At 38.1% G+C, this 23,718-nt stretch overlaps 2 protein-coding genes and 1 non-coding gene across 3 annotated transcripts; 2 read left to right on the top strand and 1 right to left on the bottom strand.

The window, feature by feature from the left end:
* The first annotated feature begins 1,249 nt into the window (after nt 1-1,249).
* LOC137718643 (amino acid permease 3-like) lies at nt 1,250-5,498 on the top strand. Its single transcript, XM_068458192.1, has 6 exons — nt 1,250-1,363; nt 3,213-3,339; nt 3,471-3,704; nt 3,819-3,912; nt 4,101-4,315; nt 4,440-5,498. Exons 1-6 carry the CDS (start codon nt 1,358-1,360, stop codon nt 5,231-5,233), a joined length of 1,470 nt encoding a protein of 489 aa, XP_068314293.1. The 5' UTR covers nt 1,250-1,357; the 3' UTR covers nt 5,234-5,498.
* Nucleotides 5,499-17,297: 11,799 nt separating this feature from the next.
* Nucleotides 17,298-19,340, bottom strand: LOC137717406 (uncharacterized; the record flags this gene model as incomplete). Its single annotated transcript, XM_068456771.1, has 4 exons — nt 17,298-17,524; nt 17,771-18,133; nt 18,335-18,529; nt 19,253-19,340. Coding segments are annotated over 4 exons (873 nt in total), but the record flags the coding sequence as incomplete, so codon positions are not given.
* A 2,059-nt stretch (nt 19,341-21,399) lies between these two features.
* On the top strand, nt 21,400-21,510 carry LOC137718896 (small nucleolar RNA R71). The gene has a single exon (XR_011065976.1). It is a non-coding gene; the product is annotated as a small nucleolar RNA R71 (small nucleolar RNA).
* The last annotated feature ends 2,208 nt before the right edge of the window (nt 21,511-23,718 follow it).

The raw sequence follows: 23,718 nt of genomic DNA, 5'->3' as shown, positions 1-23,718 counted from the left end.
ACATACCGCAGGGTATGGATGAGGTATTTATAATGCTTGAGAAATTAATTGAAGGAATGGATTACAAAATGTAGTATAAAGAGGATTTTAAAAATCCTCCATGAGTATTACAAAGGCATATGAGGAGATGTCATCTACAAAACCCTTGCTTTCATAATGCTCATGGAGGGTTTCTCTAATTCCTTTCATGTTACGAACATTTTATGGTTGATTTCTTCATAACTTGACATCAATTCAATCCCTTGAATCCTTGTAAAAGCCTCATCCAAACATACCCTTAGAATACAAGTATTTAACTCAAAAGCAATTCTCACTTTTGAGTAAAAAGGATCAATAACTTGTTCCATTTCCGATGTGTTTGCAGGCTTGGTAAGACCAATCATTGTTGAGTAAGGAAGGAATAGTTCCTATTATCCATGTACATTTATTTCTTCAGCTTTATTCAATTTTTTTTTTTTCTCTCAGGAATCTTACATGTTGGAGCCTCAGCTTGGTCTGCTGCACAGTTATTCCAAGTGATTACTTGACTGCAATTGGATGAATTCACTATTTTCAATATCAAGAACTAATAAATATTCCATAACTTTATAATTATCTGGATTTATCCTAATTTTTTGTTGGTGAGTTGTATAACAGCTGTCCAACAAAATGTTTGTATTGCTCGAGTATCCCGGTAAAAAGATGTTAAAATTCGATCGAGTGCAAAAGCAAGTGAGTGGGTCTTCTCTTCTGGTGCACAATTGTTTCTGATTATTTTAGCATTACTATCACTTAAAAAAAAAAAAAAAAACTAATTAAAAGGATTTGAAAATTTTGAGTTTTAATGATAATGATAAAATAAAGGGTAAAGTGAATAGTATCAAAATTGACTTTTTAGTATAAAAATGTAGTTTTTCGTTAAAATGAACAGCACCAAGAGTTTTTCGTTAAAATTTCCAAAGAAGGAAACGTTTGACTGATAAATAATTGTTAATATTTATGCTTTGAAATGGTTTTGTATACTCTTATCTCTTTCTCTATGATGTTTGTTGGAATGAATAACATTTACTGGAGAACCATATTCATTATTCTTCTTTGTCAGCTAGGGATGGATGATAAGCCTTACACGTGGAAATAAATTTTTGATTCTGTTTTCTAGGGTTGTCTTTTAAAGAGATGGAATTCAATTTTATATTTAATTAGTAGCTAGCTGCGAGTTCTGCTATATAAGGAACGTTGGTTGATACAAGAGAGGCACAACACAAAACAAATAATACCCATCTCTCTAATATTTCTTGTGATATTAGAGTGATTGTGTTGTCGGGTTTCCTGCATATTTGCATATTTGAAATTCATCCAAAAGGGAGGCTACCAACGAATGACGGTAAGGGTTTTTTGAAGCTTTTGTTTCTCAGTTTCAGCTACTATTAGCACTGTTTGCCACACATTTTAGTAGAAACTTTCTTGCTGCATGAACTAGTCGTTTTTGCAATGCTTTATGTCAAATCCATCACTAATTGACCTTCATACACACGCATACGTATACAACTATACATACAAGTATCATATATAATTATTGAAGAATAAAAATTATGCAACCTTTGGGTAATGGTTAAAACATCTCATGCCTTTTCACTCATTGCTAATTATTTTTCCTGATGGAGGATTAACTTTAAGGTAGCATCAGAGTAGTTATTTATGCATCGAAGTCGGTTGACGCACATGAACACACGACACGCAATAAAAACCTAACCCTTGCAATAGGGTACTAAAAAATTCTAAGTTTTGCGTTGAACGCTCAAATTTTAAAAGTTCTGTTATAGCTAGTTACTTTACTCAGTCTAGTACATTTGGTTGATGCGAGCCGATATGAACAAAATGCGGGATCACAAGCTTTCCCAAATTTTTTTGGTCAAAAATGCCCTTCAAAACAAAAAATTTCAAAAGCAACCCAAAATAATGCAGTGGTATTTTTGTCATTTTAACAGTGTTTTTTTAATAATTAATTCTTTTTTTACATTTTTTTAATTAGTACCTCATAATAGACTAGTAATAATGTAATTCAATCAGTTATTCATTAAATATTATTTTCTCTATTTTTAAACACGTTCAAAACATCTTAAATGTCATTGGTTTGTGAAAGATTTTTTCTAGCATGAACTAAGATTATTCATTCACTTCAAATATTTAACTTTTATTTTATTAATTCACATATATAAATACCTTTAAAATGTATAAGTCGCGTGTAACATATAAAGGCTAGTAGTATAAAAAGAAAAGAGCTCTACAACTGTTACTTCAAGCGCCATTACTACATCCCAAAATTCAGTGACTCAAATCAATGGCTCCTATCGATCCGGGCCTTCTGCCAGTTGGAATGAAATAGAAGTTGCGTATTAGAGTTGACACTTGAAAAAGCAGAAAAAGAGAGAGAGAGAGAGAGAGGTAAGAGAAAAGTGCTTTTGGATGGTCACTAGGAAAATCAAAGGTTGGGAGATCTTTGAAAATCTTCGAAGAGTCAAGCTCCAAGTTGGCATGAAAATTAGCACAAATATTGCAGTGGTGGGTTGATCGTGTGAGTCTTCTTTTAGTCTTCTAAACCACGTGGGCTTTTACAATCTTGCCACCGAAGTGCTATACATACCCCGACCGCCCCCAACTCCAACTTTGTATACCGACACCAATTCGTTGACAAGTACTCATAAAATCAGTCAACCTCTCTCAGTCGTCAGTTACTCTCTCTGTCATTTGGAGCAAAATTTCACTTGGGTTTCTCTAGCAATTCTTTGGGTACGTTTTGTGTGTCAGAGAGTTGAACAACCTCATACATCATCGGGAAAGCAAAACCCATCTCTTTAGTTATCATATTTTTAGAGAATTTGTTTACTTTAAGCTGCACAAATTCTCACACAATAGTAAAGACTTGTCCTTATATATATATATATATATATTCTTATTCGAAAAATTAAAAGAATTCGGTTTTTCTGCTCTTCCACTTTTCATACATTTTTATTCTCTTATATTTTATACGATCACAGTTAAACCACGACAATATTTTATATTAATTTTTTTATAAAGATAATAAGACAAAAAACAATAGTAATATAAAATATTGACGTGACTTAATCATGATCGCACAAATAAGAAGGATTAGAGTATATGGAAAGTAGGAGTGCAGAGAAGCCAGGTCGAAATTAAAAGGCTAGTGTTTTGCTCTCTTTTTGTGACAAAAGATGGGAGACGAAGCTGCCACAAAAAATCAGCAGCTCCACCACCACCAAGTTTTTGATATCTCAGTTCATGTTCCTCCACAAGGAGGCTCCAAGTGCTTTGATGAAGATGGCCGTCTCAAACGAACGGGTAAAATTCTCTTTCATAACATAATGCAGACATGAGTTAGGTCAGTCAACTATTTGAAACTTTTAATCTTTGACACAATAGTATTCTAAAACATGATTAGTGATTCATTCTTGCGTTGTCTAATTCACCAGGAACTGTTTGGACTTCGAGTGCTCACATAATTACTGCTGTGATTGGTTCTGGGGTTCTGTCCTTGGCTTGGGCCACAGCTCAGCTTGGATGGGTTGCTGGCCCTTCTGTGATGCTCTTGTTCTCTTTCGTGACCTACTACACTTCAACTCTCCTGTCTGCATGCTATCGTTCCGGAGATTCGGTCACTGGGACGAGAAACTATACGTACATGGATGCTGTTAGATCCAATCTTGGTAAATTTTGCTAAAATATATTTTAAACTTGTTGGCCAAGTAAAAAAGTCAGAATCTTTTTTAGATGTTCTAAAAGCTCAAACTTTGTTCTGTTTCGTGTTTCGTTTTTTGTAGGTGGAGCTAAGGTTAAAATTTGTGGATATGTTCAGTACTTGAACCTTTTCGGGGTTTCCATTGGTTACACAATTGCTTCATCCATAAGTATGATGTAAGTTTTGAGTGTTTGAAGTTTGAAAAGGGGAGTGATTTCCTCACAGCCTAAATATAAATCAAAGGACAAATAAACTGGTATTTGCGGAAATCATTTCCTTTCGAAAATAAAAAACTTGGTGATTTTAGTTGAGGGATTTAAAGATTATTTGCGCTAACGAGGTTCTTTTGATATTGAATAAACAGGGCAATAAATAGGTCTAATTGCTTCCACAAGAGTGGTGGGAAAAATCCATGCCGTATTAACAGCAACCCTTATATGATCGCTTTCGGCGTCACAGAGATCATATTTTCTCAGATTCCGGACTTCGATCAGCTGTGGTGGCTCTCCATTGTTGCTGCGGTCATGTCTTTCACTTACTCAACCATTGGACTAGGCCTTGGAATTGCTCAAGTTGCAGGTACAAAAATAGCTAGCTTTAAAGCTATGTTGATGACTTTAAATCCGAACTGAGTATTTCGGACTAATTTAATCGGTTCTAGCAGCACTGACTTGAGCTTGTTTTCCTGCTTGTCAATTACCAGAAAATGGAAAAATCATGGGAAGCATGACCGGAATAAGCATTGGGACAGTGACTGCAACCGAAAAGATGTGGAGGAGCTTCCAAGCACTCGGTGACATAGCTTTCGCCTACTCATACTCTCTCATCCTAATCGAAATTCAGGACACAATTAGATCCCCGCCATCTGAATCCAAGACAATGAAAAAGGCCACTCAAATCAGTGTGGCAGTCACAACCCTTTTCTACATGCTTTGTGGCTGCATGGGATATGCTGCTTTCGGAGACTTGTCCCCCGGAAACCTCCTCACTGGTTTCGGTTTCTACAACCCCTATTGGCTCCTTGACATTGCCAACGCTGCCATTGTCATCCACCTTGTTGGTGCATACCAAGTCTACGCACAACCCCTTTTCGCCTTTGTTGAGAAAACTGCGGCGCAAAAGTTCCCAGACAGCGAATTCATAACGAAAGACATCAAACACCGGATCCCAGGAATCGGACCCTACAACCTTAACCTCTTCAGAATGATCTGGAGGACAGCATTTGTGATCATAACCACTGTGATATCCATGATCCTCCCGTTCTTCAACGACGTGGTTGGACTTCTTGGGGCTTTTGGGTTTTGGCCACTCACGGTTTACTTCCCGGTGGAGATGTACATTGTGCAAAAGAGGATTCCAAAGTGGAGCACACGATGGCTTTGCCTCCAAACCCTAAGTGTTGCTTGCCTTATAATAACCATTGCAGCTGCCGCCGGATCAATTGCCGGTGTGGTTAGTGATCTCAAAGTCTACAAGCCATTCACTGCCAGCTATTGAGATCTAGCAGAATTTGAATTAACAAGTTCCATTTACTTTAGCATTTCTCCTAATCAAGGAAGGAAAGAGAATTGTTCATTGTGGTCAGTTCTTGTTCATGTTCATATAACAAAATCTTCAATTGGTGGTGGTGTTGTTGATGTTAGTGTTTGGTGTCTTTGTGTTGGTTTCTACTGTCTTCAAAGGAAGAAAAGGCGGTGCCATGTATGTATTTATCTGAAATCAAATCATGAGTACTTCCAATTCCCTAATTAACTTCCCTTGTTTCCCATTGCAAAAATTCTAGCAAAATCTTTTCTTTAATTTGTTTCATTGGAAAGATATTCTAATTAAATCGACCAGAAGAATCTAAACAACAAATAAAAGAATTCGATATGAGTAGAGGGAGAACAAAAGCTTATTGAATTTTAGTTTCTTGAATAGAATATTTCTAGGTCCCATATTTCATGTGCAGAAATTTGAAATGGCACTTCTCATAAGCACCATTGAAGGTGCAAGTTCTTAAAACCCCACTGACAGAGAAAGAGTTGAACATGGCAAATGTGAAGCATCTGTCATGGAGTGATTGACCATGGTCGATGATTTAATGCTTCTGTTGGGGAAGGTGACGTCTATGATTTCCAGGAAGATCCAAGATATGGGATTGTGTTGCGACAACCAACTGCACCGAGTACTAAAAGCTAAAGATTCAGCTTTCACATCTATGCATTGGCATCCATTTATAGTAGCCACCTCAATTATATGAGAATAATTTCTCTCACATTCTTTTTTATTCAACAAATGTTGTCTATGAGATCTGAACTCACCGCATATTCGATCTAATATGAAGAAGACTAAAATGGTCCTAGACTAAATAGTAATAAGTGAAATTAACAATATGAGAAACTATCCATATGTATGAAAGGATTCCCGAGTGTTTTCCTCATCAGCCTTTCTTGTTATTCAAATTTTCAAAATTGACCGAAATAAATCATTTTTTGAAATCTCAATTGTTAAAGTGATTCGTTTTTTAATATGTGGTCGATTTGATTTCGATATATAGTCAATTTGATTTCGATCAATTCAACCATTAAGATTTAACTTTGCGACAATTGAGGTTTGAATTCTTGTCGTTTTAGCCTATTTCCCTCCTACATTGGTGTATTCATAAAAAGGTCTAATTGTCCATAGTTGCTGCAATGATCCAGATATCTTAACAAGGCAGTCCTTTTACATATATCACACAATTATGAATTAAACTGCGAGTCCCACGTGTTCCATATGTTATATCATTTATCACCAACTCTAGCATCTGCTAGAGTTCTCTTAAAGAAAAGGATTAAGTTCAATCTAAATCTGTAATACAACTTGCTGCTACTAATCATTTAAAATGCGCGTTTCACATACACAATAAGAGGACGATCAAAGATTCTGTAACAGGTTTAGTGAAGAAGTTGGGTTCCACCACAAAACCAATTGGCAATATGAGGAGTAGCTCAACTACTTATAAGCACATGCAAGACCCTCCTCTCATGCACAATCAAAGATTCATTCTCAATACGACCCCTCATGTGTGGCGAATTTTCATGACTAGCACGTAGACAACACAACTCAGGTGATGTGAAGCATGTGTGGCCGTTAGGCTTCACACATGGGACAACCTGCTCTGATACTATGAAAAAAGTTGGGGTTGCCTATATGGGGAATAGCCCAACTACTTATAAGCACATGCAAGGTCCCTCCTCTCATAATGTGGAATAAATAATGGGTAAATTACACAGAACTATAACTCAACTATTGGGTCATTAACAGTTTCAATGTCATACCTTCCGTCAGTTGTCTGTCAATTCCTCTATTAAATGTTGACGTGGCTTAAGACGGGGCCCATTTTCTATTAAAAAATTAATAAAATAATAATTTACCCTTCCTCCCTTCACTCCAGAACCCCATCCACCTTCTTACTCCTTTCACACTAGAACCCCACCGCCCAGTCTCTCCCTATTCTCTTCCAGTCTTCTCTGTCTTCTTCGACTCTTCACACCCAGAGCAAAGAATGGAAGAGGGAGAACGCAATTTGTTCTCCACTAACCTCCCCACACCTTTCCCACTTTCTCTCTCAGTTGGCGTTGACGACCCATAATGTGATTTGTTCACAACCCAGAACGGCAACGGCTCGGGAAGGTGGGATGTAATTTGATTCTTGATGGGTTTGGAGGTGATGAAATTTTGGTTTTGGATTTGATTTTTGGGGGTTCTGGGGGTGGGATGATGAGATTTGATTTTGGATTGGGTTTGCTTTTTTTGTTTGAGGTCTGATGGGATTGGTGCTGTAAAACAGCTGATGAATGAGGAAAGAGATAGTTTGGTTCTAATGGTGGGATGGAGTGGTTTGGTTCTAATGGTGATTTTGAGGGCCAATGGCTGGAGGAGGAGGAGAAGGAGGAGAAGATGGAGGAAGAGAGGGCGGTGGTGAGGTTCTGGAGTGAAGGGAGGAAGGGAGGGCATGGATGGGATAGGAAGAAGGTGGGTGGGGTTCTGAAGTGAAGGGATGAAGGGTAGGTGGGAGTGGTTTTGGATTTGGGTCGGGGAAGATGATTAGGTTTTTATTAATTAATTTATTTTTAATGGTAAATTATTATTTTTTTAATTTTTTATTAATTTTTTAATAGAAAGTGGGCCCTGTCTCAAGCCATGTCAACATTTAACAGATAAATTGACAGACAATTGACGGAAGGTATGACTTTGCAACAAATTCAAAGATACAGTATGACATTGAAACTTTTTAAAGACGAGGTATGAAACTGTTAATGACCCAATAGTTGAGGTAGTTTTGTGTAATTTATATAATGGTTGGTTATGCTCATCAAAAGCTTGAATCTTTGTCATTTGATATCATGAATGAAAAGTTTGGTTTTTGAGAGATAGTACTGCCTCAATTCATGTTTATGTCAATGCGTAGCTTGCCTCCCTCTTTTCACCTTCTAATATATAGACCTAGATAGGTAGTTTTAAAGGCTTAAATAAGTGGTGGTGACAGTGGGAAAGGGGCTGCTCATGGCAGCAACCCTACGTTTTGGAGGGCAAATGGTAGGTCCTCCTCAGTCCCTATCACCAAATGCTGCCAAATATTTATCTTACTTTTCCATCTTGCTGGGTAAAGATGGCTTTGTTTTCTAAATATAATGTATTAGCAATGGAGAAGTTAAGAATAATTTCCGAAATTTAGGAGGCATGTGCAATGAATTTAGTGTGAACTTCACTTGGATGACGTAATATGATTTACAGATTTAGTGCAGTTAGCTACATTTTATTATTCTGTGGTACTCCCGAGTATTAACTTTTCATGCAATCAAGTTTATGTCCAAGTGCTCAGGAAGGGTTATCATAGTGAGGGATAACAATAGGTTTCATAGGTTTGAGGATGGAAAGTGCACATGCGGAGGTTAGTTCTGTAAACTTCCATGTGCTTCCCTTTGTTTTTGCTTTCTCTGTGATTGCATGTTGCTCTATTCATAAAATATGCAAACATGAACACATCTAGCACATGGGTTGAGCAAGTTGGCATTTTTCATATTTCAAAATTTCATTTTCTGGAGAAAGGGTTCATCAAGGATTTTTTTTCATCCAAATTTGTGTTTCCTGGAGAATGATATTGTGTTGTAAGTTCTTATATTCTAGATGGGTATTTATTTGCTTTCTTGAAGAAATTTGTTTACCTTTTTTGGATACCGGGTGAGGTTTTTTGTCAACGAATACTTTCATTGCTAATAATGTCATTCTTTAACGAAAATACTTTCATATGATAAGATTGTCATTCTTGATTTTTCAATTTTTAGGAGAAAAATCCACTAGCTTTTGGAAGTACACTTTGGTCACCTACATTACTTTATGGTAATTTTAATTACTATGTCCATAATTTTGTTACCTTCCATTGCTTTCTAGTATTGTTGTTCGATTTCAAGTTCAAGTGGTCTGCTCGAAAGTAGTCCCATGGATTTTCATATTGTTGTGGTTGACTTGCTTTTTTAAGGTTCCTTTGATGAGAGCTTACATATCAGAATTAGATGTTTTGGTTACTCTCTTTTCATTGGTTTTCTGATTGTATTCATTGACCAATATTGTGCTTCAATTTTTGAAAATTGAAGGTTATCATCTCTGCTTCTAGGGAGATGCAAAGAAGGTTATCAATTATCCTGTGATTCCTTTTGTTTTAATTGTGTTATAGCACATGTTGTGTGTGTATTGGCGTGATATATTGGACTTTGTAACTCCTAAGATGTCTAATGCTTTCTTTTTCTAGCTATGATGCTTGTATCCTTGGTTATTGTTGAATATGTGCCATACTTTTTTATTTCCATCCATTAACTTGGGTGCATGTTCTTGGTTTCTGCCTACACTTGAGGAGCCAAATTGCTAGCTTGTGGCTTATTTGTCACTTGAATTCCCTGACACACATAGAGCACATACATACAGATTTTGCCTACAACTACTCCTTTATGCTAGTTTCTTCTTATAAGTTATAATTGCTGGGTTTATATCCTATCTGAATATTAGTTAATGTATAGTATATTAGTTTAAAGTTTTGTTTCTGCCAAACTTGAATTGGGTTTAGAATTAGGGTTTTTAAATTTCCTTTTAAATTTAAGTTGAAATTATTAGCATGTGTACGTTAAGTTAAATCTTTGTGTACGAAAGAAATTGATTTCCAATTTCGTAGATGTCACACCTCATTAGAACCTAGAGGGCGATGAATTCTACACCTAGTTCGACAGCTACACCTAGTCCGACGACTGCACCTACTGCTGCTGCCATTGCTCCGGCAAAGATGGACCATAGGCCGGTTAATCCGGTTAACCCAGTTGTTCCTCCAGTCTCACAGGTGCAGGCATCATCGACTTTTTCAGTGGCGTTACCTGTTAGCGCCCGACGTACTCACCGGCACCCTCACACTACGGACTAGATGTCGCCATCGAGATCCAAAACCAATGCCTCATGTACATGGCCAGGTATACAATCCTAATTCACTCCCTCATTCCTATGTTAAATGAATTTTGTTATTTTAGGTGCAATTTGTTATGTCAAGTCATGTAAGGATTAAAAAGTTTCCATTGTTTTCTCTTTTGTGTTTGCAATTTCTTCGATTTCAGAAATGGTTTTGTCTTGAAATCAAAATTGTGTGTATTCCATAATTCATGTCTGTTAATTTTTATGTTTTTGCAATTTTTTTGTTAATTTATGTGTCATCTCTTAGTTACTGAAATGGGTTTCTTAGGGAATTGAAATGGTAGTGCTGTGGAAGAGATTTGATGCTGAGGAAATGGCGACAATGTTTAACTGGGAAATGAAAACCTTGGTAATTATCATGAAGCAAAGTATTTAGAGTCATAGAAGTTTTGGTTGTGACTGTTAGAGTCTTACAAATGTCAATGTGGATGAGGTTATATGGAATTGTTTGCTATGGCAGCTTAGAATTCATTGCCAAGCCTGTTGCCAACAATGTCAAGAGCCTATGTATACAAGCTCAAAAAATGGCCGTCTTGGATGGCAGTTGTCACCATTTTTAGAAGTTTGTTGTGGTATAAACGCTTGAATTGGAAATATATTCTAATTAGGAGAAAGGAAATAGTGGTCTCAAACAAAGAAGTAGTTATGATGCTTAATTGAGGTTTTCCTTCTTCGTGCTAGAATATGTTTAGTATAATGGCACAAGTAAGGGTGTCGAATCCACAGGGACTAATTGGACCTATATAATCACTTGTTTTGCAAGAACTTTTTACTAGAGAAATAAAACTAATCAATGTAGGCAGATTTGTTGTTGTAACTTGAAAGCATAAGGAAATGAAGTAAACACAAATAAATGAATCAACAACTAATAAAATGAGATAGTACCAATGGAGATGAAGCTAGGGATTCGATTTTACCATTGCTAACCCAAGGCCATGTTTGTTAAATCAGTTTATACTCAGTCATCTACCTATTTCTTGAGTTTGTTTCACTTAGATATGATCAACCATATGATGTGTGGATTTGATCAAATGTCTCTAATCATGAGCCTAATTGTGATGTGCAACTTTGGTTCCTAATCAAGAATATGTAGTGCACAAGAAACTTTCACAAAACCAAAGGGAACACTCAGCAGGATGTTTGCAAAACATTCCCTTCATTCATTCACATATCCACCAAGATTATGCATGATGTGTGCTTTAATCTTGGCTAAACAACCTGTGGTTAATTCAAATGATGATCAAGCATTAAAATCAACACACTAAGTCACAATTAAATCGGAGAATGAAACAAGAAATAGATAAATTAAATGAGAATTCTGAATTAACTACATGGCAATCTTGCAAGGATACATCGAATCCCTAGAGAGAGATTAGTTACACTTCATGTTTACAAAAGGTTTGACATAAAAATATATAACATGAGTGAACATAGGATTAAGAAGAAAGAACCCTTGAAGCAAAACTGATGTTGAAATCCCTTAAGAGTTGCCTTCGGTGTTGGTGCTCCAAGTGTGTTGTAAATGAAGGTGGAGCGGCTAAGGTTGAATGGTTTCTGCAAATGGGAGAGTGTATGGAATGGAATGAAGCCGAGAAGAGATTGTGTAGAAATGGAATGGGAGCTTGCGGCAAAGGGGAAGATTGGATGTGTTTGTGGTGTCTTGTGTATGAAAATGAGATGTGATTTTTGTGTATGAATGCATGGGTTTTTATAGGGGGAATGGGAGAATATGTGGGTGATTGTTTAAGAGTGAATGTGGTTGTTATGATTGAGAGTGCATGTGGATGAAATAATGATGGAAAAAGAGCTAGGTTGTTGGTGTGTGAATGCATGTGTTGAATTTGTGATGCAATGATGAAAAAGTAAGTGCATGTGTGTGTGAATGGTGGTGCAATGATGAAATGATGAAGTAGGAAGGTGAAAATGCATGTGTTGAATTGGTGGTGCAATGATGAAAGAGTAAGTGCATGTGTGTGTGAATGGTGGTGCAATGATGAAAGAGTAAGTGCATGTGTGTGTGAATGGTGATGCAATGATGAAATGATGAAGTAGGAAGGTGGAAATGCATGTGGCTAAGGGTTGTTGATTGGGCTAGAGGTTTTGCATGGCTCAAAGGATTGTTTGATTGGGCTAGGCCCTTTGTTTTATGTCCAAAGTGCATACAAGGCTTTCAAATTCGTCCAACACTTTGGCTCCAAGCATATGCTATCCATTCCAAGCCCAATTTTGCTCCAAAATGCTCCAAAATGCATCTTTTTGCTTCCTTAGCCATATGAACCTAAAAACACACGAAAATGGCTTAAACTACTAAAACAACTATGAATTAACAACATAGATGCACGAAAACAAGCTAAGTAAGTCGCCTAAATATGCTCCTATCAAATTCCCCCATACTTAGCTTTTGCTAGTCCTCGAGCAAAACAAAATAATAACAAATAAACAAAACGACACTAAACAAGTAAAACACAACCTAAACTTTCCAACAACCGTCTTAGGGATTTCCAATGCACATGACAAGTTAAAAATCATTATTCTCACAGATTTTAGCCATCTTTACACTTAAGTACATTCTTAATCATAGTCACCACATACTAGTTCACATTTAAGCAATTAAAACACATTTCAAATGTAGTAACATGCTTTAGAGAATTTACTCAATTCCTTACTAGAATGCACTCTATTTTCACACAGATTTTCTGACTACACACCCTACACTAGTTATATGTGAGAGATTGATGTAAACATGAAAGACTAGTATCTCACATATGTTATAACAAAGAAAGCATTTTCTGGATTTACAATAATGACATGAATATGATCTCATGAATGGAATGCTACTACTTAGAATGAGAACCAGTGATTCCATAAGCTCATATCAAATCCAAACTCCACATTATTGAACACATAACGATCAAGATAGAAGTCAAAGGGGTGTAACGGGGCTAGGGTATTGGTTAACAATGAAAGGTGAAGGATAAACAAACATTTTTAAAGCAATAGTGAGAAAAGTATTGAATTAGGCACTTAGAATTCCCTTTAGAGCGCGGAAAACAACTTTTAGACTAATAGGGGAAATTCAAACAACTCTTATTTTTCATTTTTTTTTTCAATTTTTTTTTTTTTTTTTTTTTTTTAGCCGTGCCTATGGCACAACAACTCTCATCAATAATCCTTCCCCCACACTTATTTTCTGCAACATATTAATCAAAAAGGAATTCATTTTCCGTCATGCTTACTATGCTTTAAGAACAAAGGCATGGATGGTCCTATTCTAGGCTAGGTAAGGATAACATGGGTTAACAAAGAACATAGGCTAAACAAGGCTCAAAGGGGTTAAAACTTACAACAAATACAAAATATGGGAATTAAGGCTATTTGGCTATGGTGGCAACTACACAACTTTATCTTGATATATGTTATGCAATTCAATGCTTTGAATGAAATGGATATAAGTTCTAGCATTTAGTTCTAGCATGATACAATTGCATTCTAAGTAGCAACCAAGCAAGGAATAATGAGATCATGCAACAACTTTAGAAAACAAAGAATCACAGAAAATAACTCTCCAAAGAATGTTTAGGCTCAAGTCTCACAAGGTTGTAGCGTTTGTTTGAGTTCCTTCCTTCAAGCATGTTACAAAAACGAATTTTTCTTTTATGATTGCATGTGAAGTCATACATTATAACCATAACCAAGCATATACCAAGAGTAAATCAAACTTTCATCCATGTTTATAACTCTTTTTAACCGTCATGCAATTACAAACCAAATCCTTATCATTGTGTTGGAAGGTACCCTAAGACACAAACACACAAAAACGACTCAAAACACTCTTTTTAGGCTTTTCAAAACATTGTTTTCAAATTTTTATGTGATTTTCGGAGTTATAAAACAAAACACACTAAAACACTCTAAAACAATTTAAAAACACCTTAAAACAGCAAGGAACAACATTTGAAGTTATGGGTGATAAAATCCCACGAATTTGCATTAACAACATTAGTTACCCCCCCACACTTAAATCAAACATTGTCCTCAATGTTTTAAGCATAGATTCACACAAAACATAAGTAAACACACAAAAAGCACTTAAACATACTAAACATGGCAAAATGTATTTAACAAAGAGAAGAGTTTAGGGACGCAAATCTGGTTATGGAGTGTAAATTCCCTCTTCTCCTTGGTGATTGCATTGAGGCATTGATCTTGGTGATTCCACAGGCTTTCTCTTGAACTGGTTTCCGCCCATCGTTGATTTTCCTTTGTGCTACATAATCTTGAACTGGGCAGCAGGATTCTTTTGGTCTTCCCCGAAGGTCTGAGCTTACCCCTTTTATCTGTTTCTTTGTTCAATCTTTGCAGGAGTGGTCCTTTCTCTGGAAGTGTATCAACCGTTGAAGATGACTACTCGAGAGCAATGCTAGGTAAGCAATCAGGAATAGATTCCAGGCAGTTGGCTCCAGAACAGAAGACTGACTCCAAGTGCTGGCTGATTGCTTCTTTCACTTTGCCATGCGAGTAAGAACAAGGACAAAGAAAAAGACAGGGAAAGAGCATGATATGAGATACTTTTGCTTTTGACCTTGATGATATGAGATACCTTTGCTTTTGAAGAAGCGGTGAATGAATCAGCACACTTCAATCCGCCGTTTCCTCCTGGGTCATCTGTACTCCAGGCATCCGGTATCATCTTTGGGGAAGAAGAAAGAATTGAGTATTTCGAAAGGCTTTGCTGGGAGTGCGCCCTCAGAGGTGAGGGAGAGTTGGGCATTTTCTTCAGGTTTTCCTTGCCATAAAAGATGAAGGTCGACATATATAGAGATAATAACAAGTGGTGGTACCATTCTTTTACCCTTGTCGACAGACGTTTTGATCCCGCAAATCCGGCTTTTTGAAATATTGGCGCCTCTTCGATTTCTGAGCAGGCGCCCCTTCGATTTCTGAACGACGCCCCTTCGCTTTCTGAATGACACGTGGTAGTGCAGATGCGGCTCCTTTTGACAAAGCTGCACGCGTCTTCTGAAAAGCAGAGAAAGCGTCGCCGGACTTTGCGCCTGTCGGCTAAAGATGTGTAGTTGTGATGATGGCCTCCACGTGTTTTCTGAAAAGAAGAAATCTTTTGACAAAGTTGAACACGTCTTCTGAAAAGCCGAGAAAACGTCGCCAAAATTACGCCGGAAATTCCGGCTTTTTGAATCGGTGGACGCGTCGCCTTGGCTTTTTATAGAGGTATCGATCACCGCCAACAAACACACACTGAAGATTTCCCATTCTTGAAAATCGACTCCGGCCCTTTGAAATTTAACTCCATCCCTTCTCTTTGAACACTTTTGAAAAATGGCAAACCCATCGAACCTTAGCTTGGAATTGAGCCTTAGCAGTGATACGGGCGCGCCGCGTCAAGGTAACGTATGGCGCCCTTCTTTCTTATCTTCTAACGGTCTTCTTACAGGTGAAGACTCCGTGATGCAGGACGCCACAACAGCTACAATAGTAGCTAGGAACCTCCTCACTCCAAAAGATAGTAGGCTGCTGTCAGGACGGTCCGATGAGTTGGCCGTTCAAGAGTCCCTCGCACTTAGTGTTCAGTGTGCGAGTTCTGTGTCCAACATGGGCCAACGCCTGCTTGCCCGCTCCCGTCAGGTGGAATCATTGATGGCAGAGGTGGAAAGTCTTAAACAAGAGATCCAGCAGCTTAAGTACGAGAATAGAAGTTTGCATGTGCTTGCAAATAACTATTCGTCGGGCATGAAGAGGAAGCTTGATGAGCTGCAAGAATCTGAGGGTCGAATTCACAGTGACCGTCAAAGGCTTGCGGCTTATCTCCAGAGGCACCTTTTTCCTGGGTCATCCAGCGCTTGGCCAAGTATTGAGGCCTGGAATGCTCTAACTCCGATGCCTTCCGCTCCGATGCCTCCCGCTTCTATGCCTTCCGCTCCGACGCCTCGTAGTGGGGCTTCAAGTAAACAACCTTTGTGAAGCTCCATCTTTCTCCATGTTTATTTTTATTCTTTTTTTTTTTTTTTTTTTAATCAAATCAAACGGCATGGAATTGATCTTTGAATGGAGGGTGATACTTGAAATGATACGGTAATGGTTTAAATTCTAGAGTGGATGCCTGAATCATTAACAACATATTAGTATAAAAGAAAATTGAAATTCGGGGAGGCGGCTTACCTTTGTGCTCCGACATGAACTTACAAATAAACACCCCCTCGAAAGTTATGACATGTCCCGTGACATAAAACCCTTTTTCAAAGCAACCCAATAGTTTGTCTACAAACATAGCCCTCATATACATTCGTGTAAGCAAAAACACACTTAACCACAACTAACACAAGGCAAGTAGGCAAAGAATATGGAATGGTGACAACATAAACACAAAATGAGGAAAGAACACAAACCACACTAGGTTGCCTCCTAGTAAGCGCTTTATTTAATGTCTAGGCAAGACATGGTAGCTTGTTCACGGTGTTGTAAACTCAAGAAAATCTACAACTTGATAAACTTGCTCTTCCTCCACTTTCTCCAAATATGGTTTCAATCGCTGCCCATTGACTTTAAAAGAGGTGCCATTCTTCATGTTCTCTATCTCCACAGCTCCGTGGGGAAATGTTTGCAGCACCTTAAATGGTCCCACCCACCTAGACTTCAATTTACCTAGAAAAAGTCTCAAACGTGAGTCATACAACAGTACTTTCATACCTTGGTGAAACTCCTTCCGTAGGATGGCCTTGTCATGATAGAGCTTAGTCCGTTCCTTGTAGATTTTGGCATTCTCATATGCTTCATTTCTGAGTTCTTCCAACTCATTAAGTTGGAGCTTCCTTGCTATTCTAGCATCCTTGTAATCAAAGTTGAACTTCTTGATGGCCCAATATGCACGGTGTTCAAGCTCCATTGGCAAATGACAAGCTTTCCCAAACACAAGGCGATAAGGACTCATGCCAATGGGGGTCTTATATGCTGTTCTATATGCCCATAGTGCATCATTCAACCTCAGTGACCAATCCTTCCTTGTAGGGCTTACGGTCTTCATCAAAATGTTCTTGATCTCCCTATTGCTAATCTCCACTTGTCCTGAGGTTTGAGGATGGTACGGGGTTGCCACTTTGTGGTTGATGTTGTACTTCTTCATCAAGGATTCAAAGGGTTTGTTGCAGAAATGGTTGCCACCATCACTAATAATAGCTCTTGGGGTTCCAAACCTACAAAAAATCACATCTTTAAGAAAATTCAAAACAACCTTATGATCATTAGTTATTGTAGCAATGGCTTCAACCCATTTGGATACATAATCTACTGCCACTAATATGTATAAGTAACCAAAAGAGGATGGAAATGGTCCCATGAAATCGATTCCCCAAACATCAAAGAGCTCCACCACCAAAATGTTGTTCAACGGCATCTCATTTCTTCGGCTAATGTTCCCCATTTTCTGGCACCTATCACACTTAGAACAAAAATCAAAAGCATCTTTGAATAAAGTAGGCCAAAAGAAACCAGATTGTAAAACCTTTAGAGATGTCTTTTTGGCACCAAAATGTCCTCCACATGCCAATGTATGGCTGAACATTAGAATGCTTTGTTGCTCATTCTCTGGGACACACCTCCTAATGATTTGGTCAGGGCAATATTTAAACAAATATGGTTCGTCCCAAACGTAGTGCTTTACCATGGCAAGGAACTTCTTTCTTTCCTGAAAAGAAAGGTCATTTCTAATTATACCACAAACAAGATAATTAACAAAATCAGCATACCATGGTTCTTTTTCTTGAATAACAAGGAGTTGTTCATCTGGAAATGATTCATTTAGAGGCAAAGGTTGTCCAACTCCATGGTTTTCATTGAGCCGTGACAAATGGTCAGCCACAACATTATCACTTCCCTTCTTATCTCGAATTTCCAAGTCAAACTCTTGTAGTAAGAGTATCCATCTAATTAAGCGTGGCTTAGCATCCTTTTTTGTCATCAAGTACCTAAGGGCTGCATGATCAGAAAACACCATAACTTTAGATCCAACAAGATATGACCGAAACTTCTCTAAGGCAAAAACAATAGCAAGCAACTCCTTTTCAGTTGTGGAATAGTTAAGTTGAGCATCATTTAGAGTCCGGCTTGCATAGTAGATCACGTGTGGGAGCTTGTTCACCCTTTGCCCTAAAACTGCACCAATAGCATAGTCAGAGGCATCACACATTAGTTCAAAAGGTAAAGACCAATCTGGTGCCATAATAATAGGGGCCGAGGTTAATTCATGTTTCAAAGTATTGAATGCATCCATACAAGCTTTATCAAAATGAAATACAACATCTTTAGCTAACAGATTGCATAATGGACGAGTGATCATTGAAAAGTTCTTAATGAAACGACGATAAAAACCCGCATGTCCCAAAAAACTTCTTACTCCCTTCACGGTTGTGGGAGCTGCCATATTGGTGATGATGTCAATTTTGGCTTTGTCCACCTCCATTCCTTGGCTAGAGATTACATGCCCCAACACAATTCCTTGTTTCACCATAAATTGGCACTTTTCCCAATTGAGAACCAAATTTGTTTCCTGACATCTTTGAAGTACTAAAGAGAGATGGTTAAGACATTCATCAAAAGAGGAACCAAACACTGAAAAGTCATCCATAAATACCTCAATGAATCTTTCTACCATGTCAGAAAAGATTGCCAACATGCATCTTTGGAATGTTGCTGGAGCATTGCAAAGTCCAAAAGGCATTCTTCTATATGCAAATGTGCCAAACGGGCAAGTAAAGGTACTTTTCTCTTGATCCTCCGGAGCAATTGCAATTTGATTGTAACCTGAGTAACCATCAAGAAAACAATAGTGTGAGTAACCTGCCAATCTCTCAAGCATTTGATCTATGAAAGGCATAGGAAAGTAATCTTTTCTAGTGCTAGAATTCAACTTCCTGTAATCGGTGCAAACACGCCAACTAGCCGTGGGTTTTGTGGGCACAAGCTCTTTGTTTTCATTCTTCATCACCGTGATTCCCACCTTCTTAGGTACCACCTGAATAGCACTCACCCATTTGCTATCAGAAATGGGATATATGATCCCCACATCTAACAACTTCAACACTTCATTCCTCACAACTTCCTTCATGTGTGGATTGAGCCTCCTTTGTGGTTCACGGGTTGACTTTGCTCCTTCTTCCAAAAGAATCCTATGCATGCACATGGTAGGGCTTATTCCCTTGATATCTGCAATAGACCAACCAATAACTGATTTGAACTCTTTTAACACCCTAATTAGTTTATCTTCTTCATTTGGGGTGAGGTCAGAAGTTATGATAACTGGAAGAGTTTCAAATTCAGCTAGATATGCATACTTTAGATGTGGTGGAAGTGGTTTAAGTTCAAGTTTTGGTGCCTTAACAGTGGAGGGGGTTAAATGTGACCTCGATGGTTCTAAAGGCTCTAAAAGAGGTAAAATATTCAAAGGATACGGTGCCAATGCTTCCAAGGTAGCTACCTCTTCCATGAGTGCATCTTCTTCATCAAACTCATCTTGAGATTGACTCAAAACAGTTTGTAATGGTTCATTAGATTGTGCCTGCAAGAACTTAGAGAAAACAAGCGAATCAAGCACATCAATGGCATAACAATCAAGAGATGAAGAAGGATGTGAAAGAGACTCAAACACTTTGAATTGAACGGTCTCTCCTAGCACTGTCATAGTGAGGAGTCCATTTTGCACATCAATGATGGTCTTGGCCGTGGCCATAAATGGTCTCCCAAGCAAAATAGGCAATTCTCGGTCATGTATAGGAGCTTCTTCCATGTCCAACACTACAAAATCCGCAGGCAAGATTAGTTTATCAATTTGAACTAGAATATCCTCTACTATACCTCTTGGATATTTCACGGATCTGTCCGCAAGTTGTAATGAGATGGTGGTGGCTTTCAATTCCCCCAATCCTAGTTGAAGGTATACGGAATAAGGCATTAAGTTGATGCTAGCACCTAAGTCAAGCATCGCCTTCTCTACCTTCTTGTCTCCTATGGTGATGTTGATAGAAAAACTTCCTGGATCCTTGAGCTTTGGTGGAAGTTTTCTTTGCAACACGGCACTTACATTCTCGGACACCACTACCTTCTCATGTGGTCCATACTTCCTTTTGTAGTTGTTTAACTCTTTGAAGAACTTCCCATAAGCTGGCATGTTCCTAATGACATCAAGCAAAGGTAAGTTAACATTCACCTTACTTAGAATATCAAAAATCTCTTTAAATGACTTATCCTGCTTGCTCTTGGCAAGTCTTCCAGGGAATGGTATTGGTGGAGTGTAAGGTTTCTCGGCCTTGTGAAGATTTGGTGCTTCAAACGAGGGAGTAGCATGGCTTGGTTCCTCATTTGGTTTCTCATTTTCTCCTTGAGTAACCCCTGCATTCACATGATCAGATTCATTAGTAACTTCATTGCCAACTCTATTATTGATAACCTTACCACTTTTAAGTGTAGTGATTGCTTTGGCTTGCTCTTGGTTCCTTTGGAGTATCACAGGTTGGCTTGGAAACTTTCCAACCTCTCTTTGGCTCAAGGCATCTGCAATCTGCCCCAATTGTGTCTCCATTTTGGTTAGAGCCGCCGAATGTTGTTGGAGAGTGCTATTGGTGGTTTGTTGGAATTGCAAGGTATTTTGGGCTAACAATTTAACCGTATCCTCAAGAGTAGGTTTTGGTTGGAAGTTTTGGAATTGATTGTTGTTTTTCCACGAAAGATTGGGATGATCTCTCCAACTTGGGTTATATGTATTGGAATACACATCATTCCTTGGCCTTTGATTGTAAGAATTCATGAGGTTCACTTGCTCTTGGACATACTCGGGGTAAGCCTCCCTAGATGGACATTGATGAGTAAGGTGGCTTGGTATGTTGCAAATGGCACACACTTCACTTGCTTTTGGCACCATGTTGAGCATGGATTCAAGCTTCTTTTCTAGGTTAGCTACCTGCAAAGAAAGATCATGATTAGAGCTTGTTTCATATACTCCAACTCTCTTACCCCTTACATCTTTGTGTTGAGCATTAAATCCCAACATCTCATAAATGTTATATGACTCTTGAGCATTCTTTTTCTTCAAAGCTCCACCTACTGCATTATCAACAATTGATTGACATGTTTGGGTTAGTCCATCGTAGAAAATTTGCATTTGTAAGTGAAGAGGTAACCCATGGTGTGGACATTGCAACAAAAGGCCTTTAAAGCGCTCCCAACACTCATTGAAAGGTTCTCCATCATCTTGTTTAAAGTTGAAGATTTGTCCCCTTAATGTGGCTGTCTTTTGAGTAGAAAAGAACTTTTCCAAAAACTTCTTAGCCACGGCATCCCATGTGGTGAGTGAACCAGGTACTAGAGTCATTAACCAACCCTTGGCCCTATCTTTCAAGGTGTAAGGGAACACTCTCATCCTCAGATTTGCTTCACTTACTCCCTGTAAAGGTAAACCACTCACAACATTGTAAAATTCTTTAATATGAGCTAAAGGATCTTCATTAGGTAAGCCATAAAAAGAAGGAAACATATGGAAATGTGAAGATTTAAGATCATAGTTTCTAGCTTCTGTGGGCAGCAAGATGCATGAAGGTGAATTTGGTATGATTGGTTGAGCAAAATCCTCCAAAGCTCGAAGATCATCTTGGTCGCCCGCCATCTCTTCTTCTCTTTCCCAATTAAAGTGCTCTGATCCTTCACTTGTTGGACTAGACGGTTTCCCTTCCTCTTCTTCACGGACAATGGAGGAACTTGTTGGCACAAAGCTTTCCAAAGTGTTGCCCTTTAACCGTTCAATTCTTTGGCCTAATTCAGCAAGTCTATTTGACATATACTACCTGAAACAAGATAAAACAAGTTTGAATAAAAATCAGAAATCTACTTAAAATGAAAAGAACAAGGTTTAATATCAAAACAAGCAATTATAAGGGACTGAAATCAGTCCCCGGCAACGGCGCCATTTTAATTGAGGTTTTCCTTCTTCGTGCTAGAATATGTTTAGTATAATGGCACAAGTAAGGGTGTCGAATCCACAGGGACTAATTGGACCTATATAATCACTTGTTTTGCAAGAACTTTTTACTAGAGAAATAAAACTAATCAATGTAGGCAGATTTGTTGTTGTAACTTGAAAGCATAAGGAAATGAAGTAAACACAAATAAATGAATCAACAACTAATAAAATGAGATAGTACCAATGGAGATGAAGCTAGGGATTCGATTTTACCATTGCTAACCCAAGGCCATGTTTGTTAAATCAGTTTATACTCAGTCATCTACCTATTTCTTGAGTTTGTTTCACTTAGATATGATCAACCATATGATGTGTGGATTTGATCAAATGTCTCTAATCATGAGCCTAATTGTGATGTGCAACTTTGGTTCCTAATCAAGAATATGTAGTGCACAAGAAACTTTCACAAAACCAAAGGGAACACTCAGCAGGATGTTTGCAAAACATTCCCTTCATTCATTCACATATCCACCAAGATTATGCATGATGTGTGCTTTAATCTTGGCTAAACAACCTGTGGTTAATTCAAATGATGATCAAGCATTAAAATCAACACACTAAGTCACAATTAAATCGGAGAATGAAACAAGAAATAGATAAATTAAATGAGAATTCTGAATTAACTACATGGCAATCTTGCAAGGCTACATCGAATCCCTAGAGAGAGATTAGTTACACTTCATGTTTACAAAAGGTTTGACATAAAAATATATAACATGAGTGAACATAGGATTAAGAAGAAAGAACCCTTGAAGCAAAACTGATGTTGAAATCCCTTAAGAGTTGCCTTCGGTGTTGGTGCTCCAAGTGTGTTGTAAATGAAGGTGGAGCGGCTAAGGTTGAATGGTTTCTACAAATGGGAGAGTGTATGGAATGGAATGAAGCCGAGAAGAGATTGTGTAGAAATGGAATGGGAGCTTGCGGCAAAGGGGAAGATTGGATGTGTTTGTGGTGTCTTGTGTATGAAAATGAGATGTGATTTTTGTGTATGAATGCATGGGTTTTTATAGGGGGAATGGGAGAATATGTGGGTGATTGTTTAAGAGTGAATGTGGTTGTTATGATTGAGAGTGCATGTGGATGAAATAATGATGGAAAAAGAGCTAGGTTGTTGGTGTGTGAATGCATGTGTTGAATTTGTGATGCAATGATGAAAGAGTAAGTGCATGTGTGTGTGAATGGTGGTGCAATGATGAAATGATGAAGTAGGAAGGTGGAAATGCATGTGTTGAGTTGGTGGTGCAATGATGAAAGAGTAAGTGCATGTGTGTGTGAATGGTGGTGCAATGATGAAAGAGTAAGTGCATGTGTGTGTGAATGGTGATGCAATGATGAAATGATGAAGTAGGAAGGTGGAAATGCATGTGGCTAAGGGTTGTTGATTGGGCTAGAGGTTTTGCATGGCTCAAAGGATTGTTTGATTGGGCTAGGCCCTTTGTTTTATGTCCAAAGTGCATACAAGGCTTTCAAATTCGTCCAA

This window comes from Pyrus communis, chromosome 15 (assembly GCF_963583255.1).
Source record: "Pyrus communis chromosome 15, drPyrComm1.1, whole genome shotgun sequence".
NCBI classification, from domain to species: Eukaryota; Viridiplantae; Streptophyta; class Magnoliopsida; order Rosales; family Rosaceae; genus Pyrus; species Pyrus communis.
Note: the sequence above shows the minus strand (reverse complement) of the source record. Positions and strands in the feature narration are given on the sequence as shown.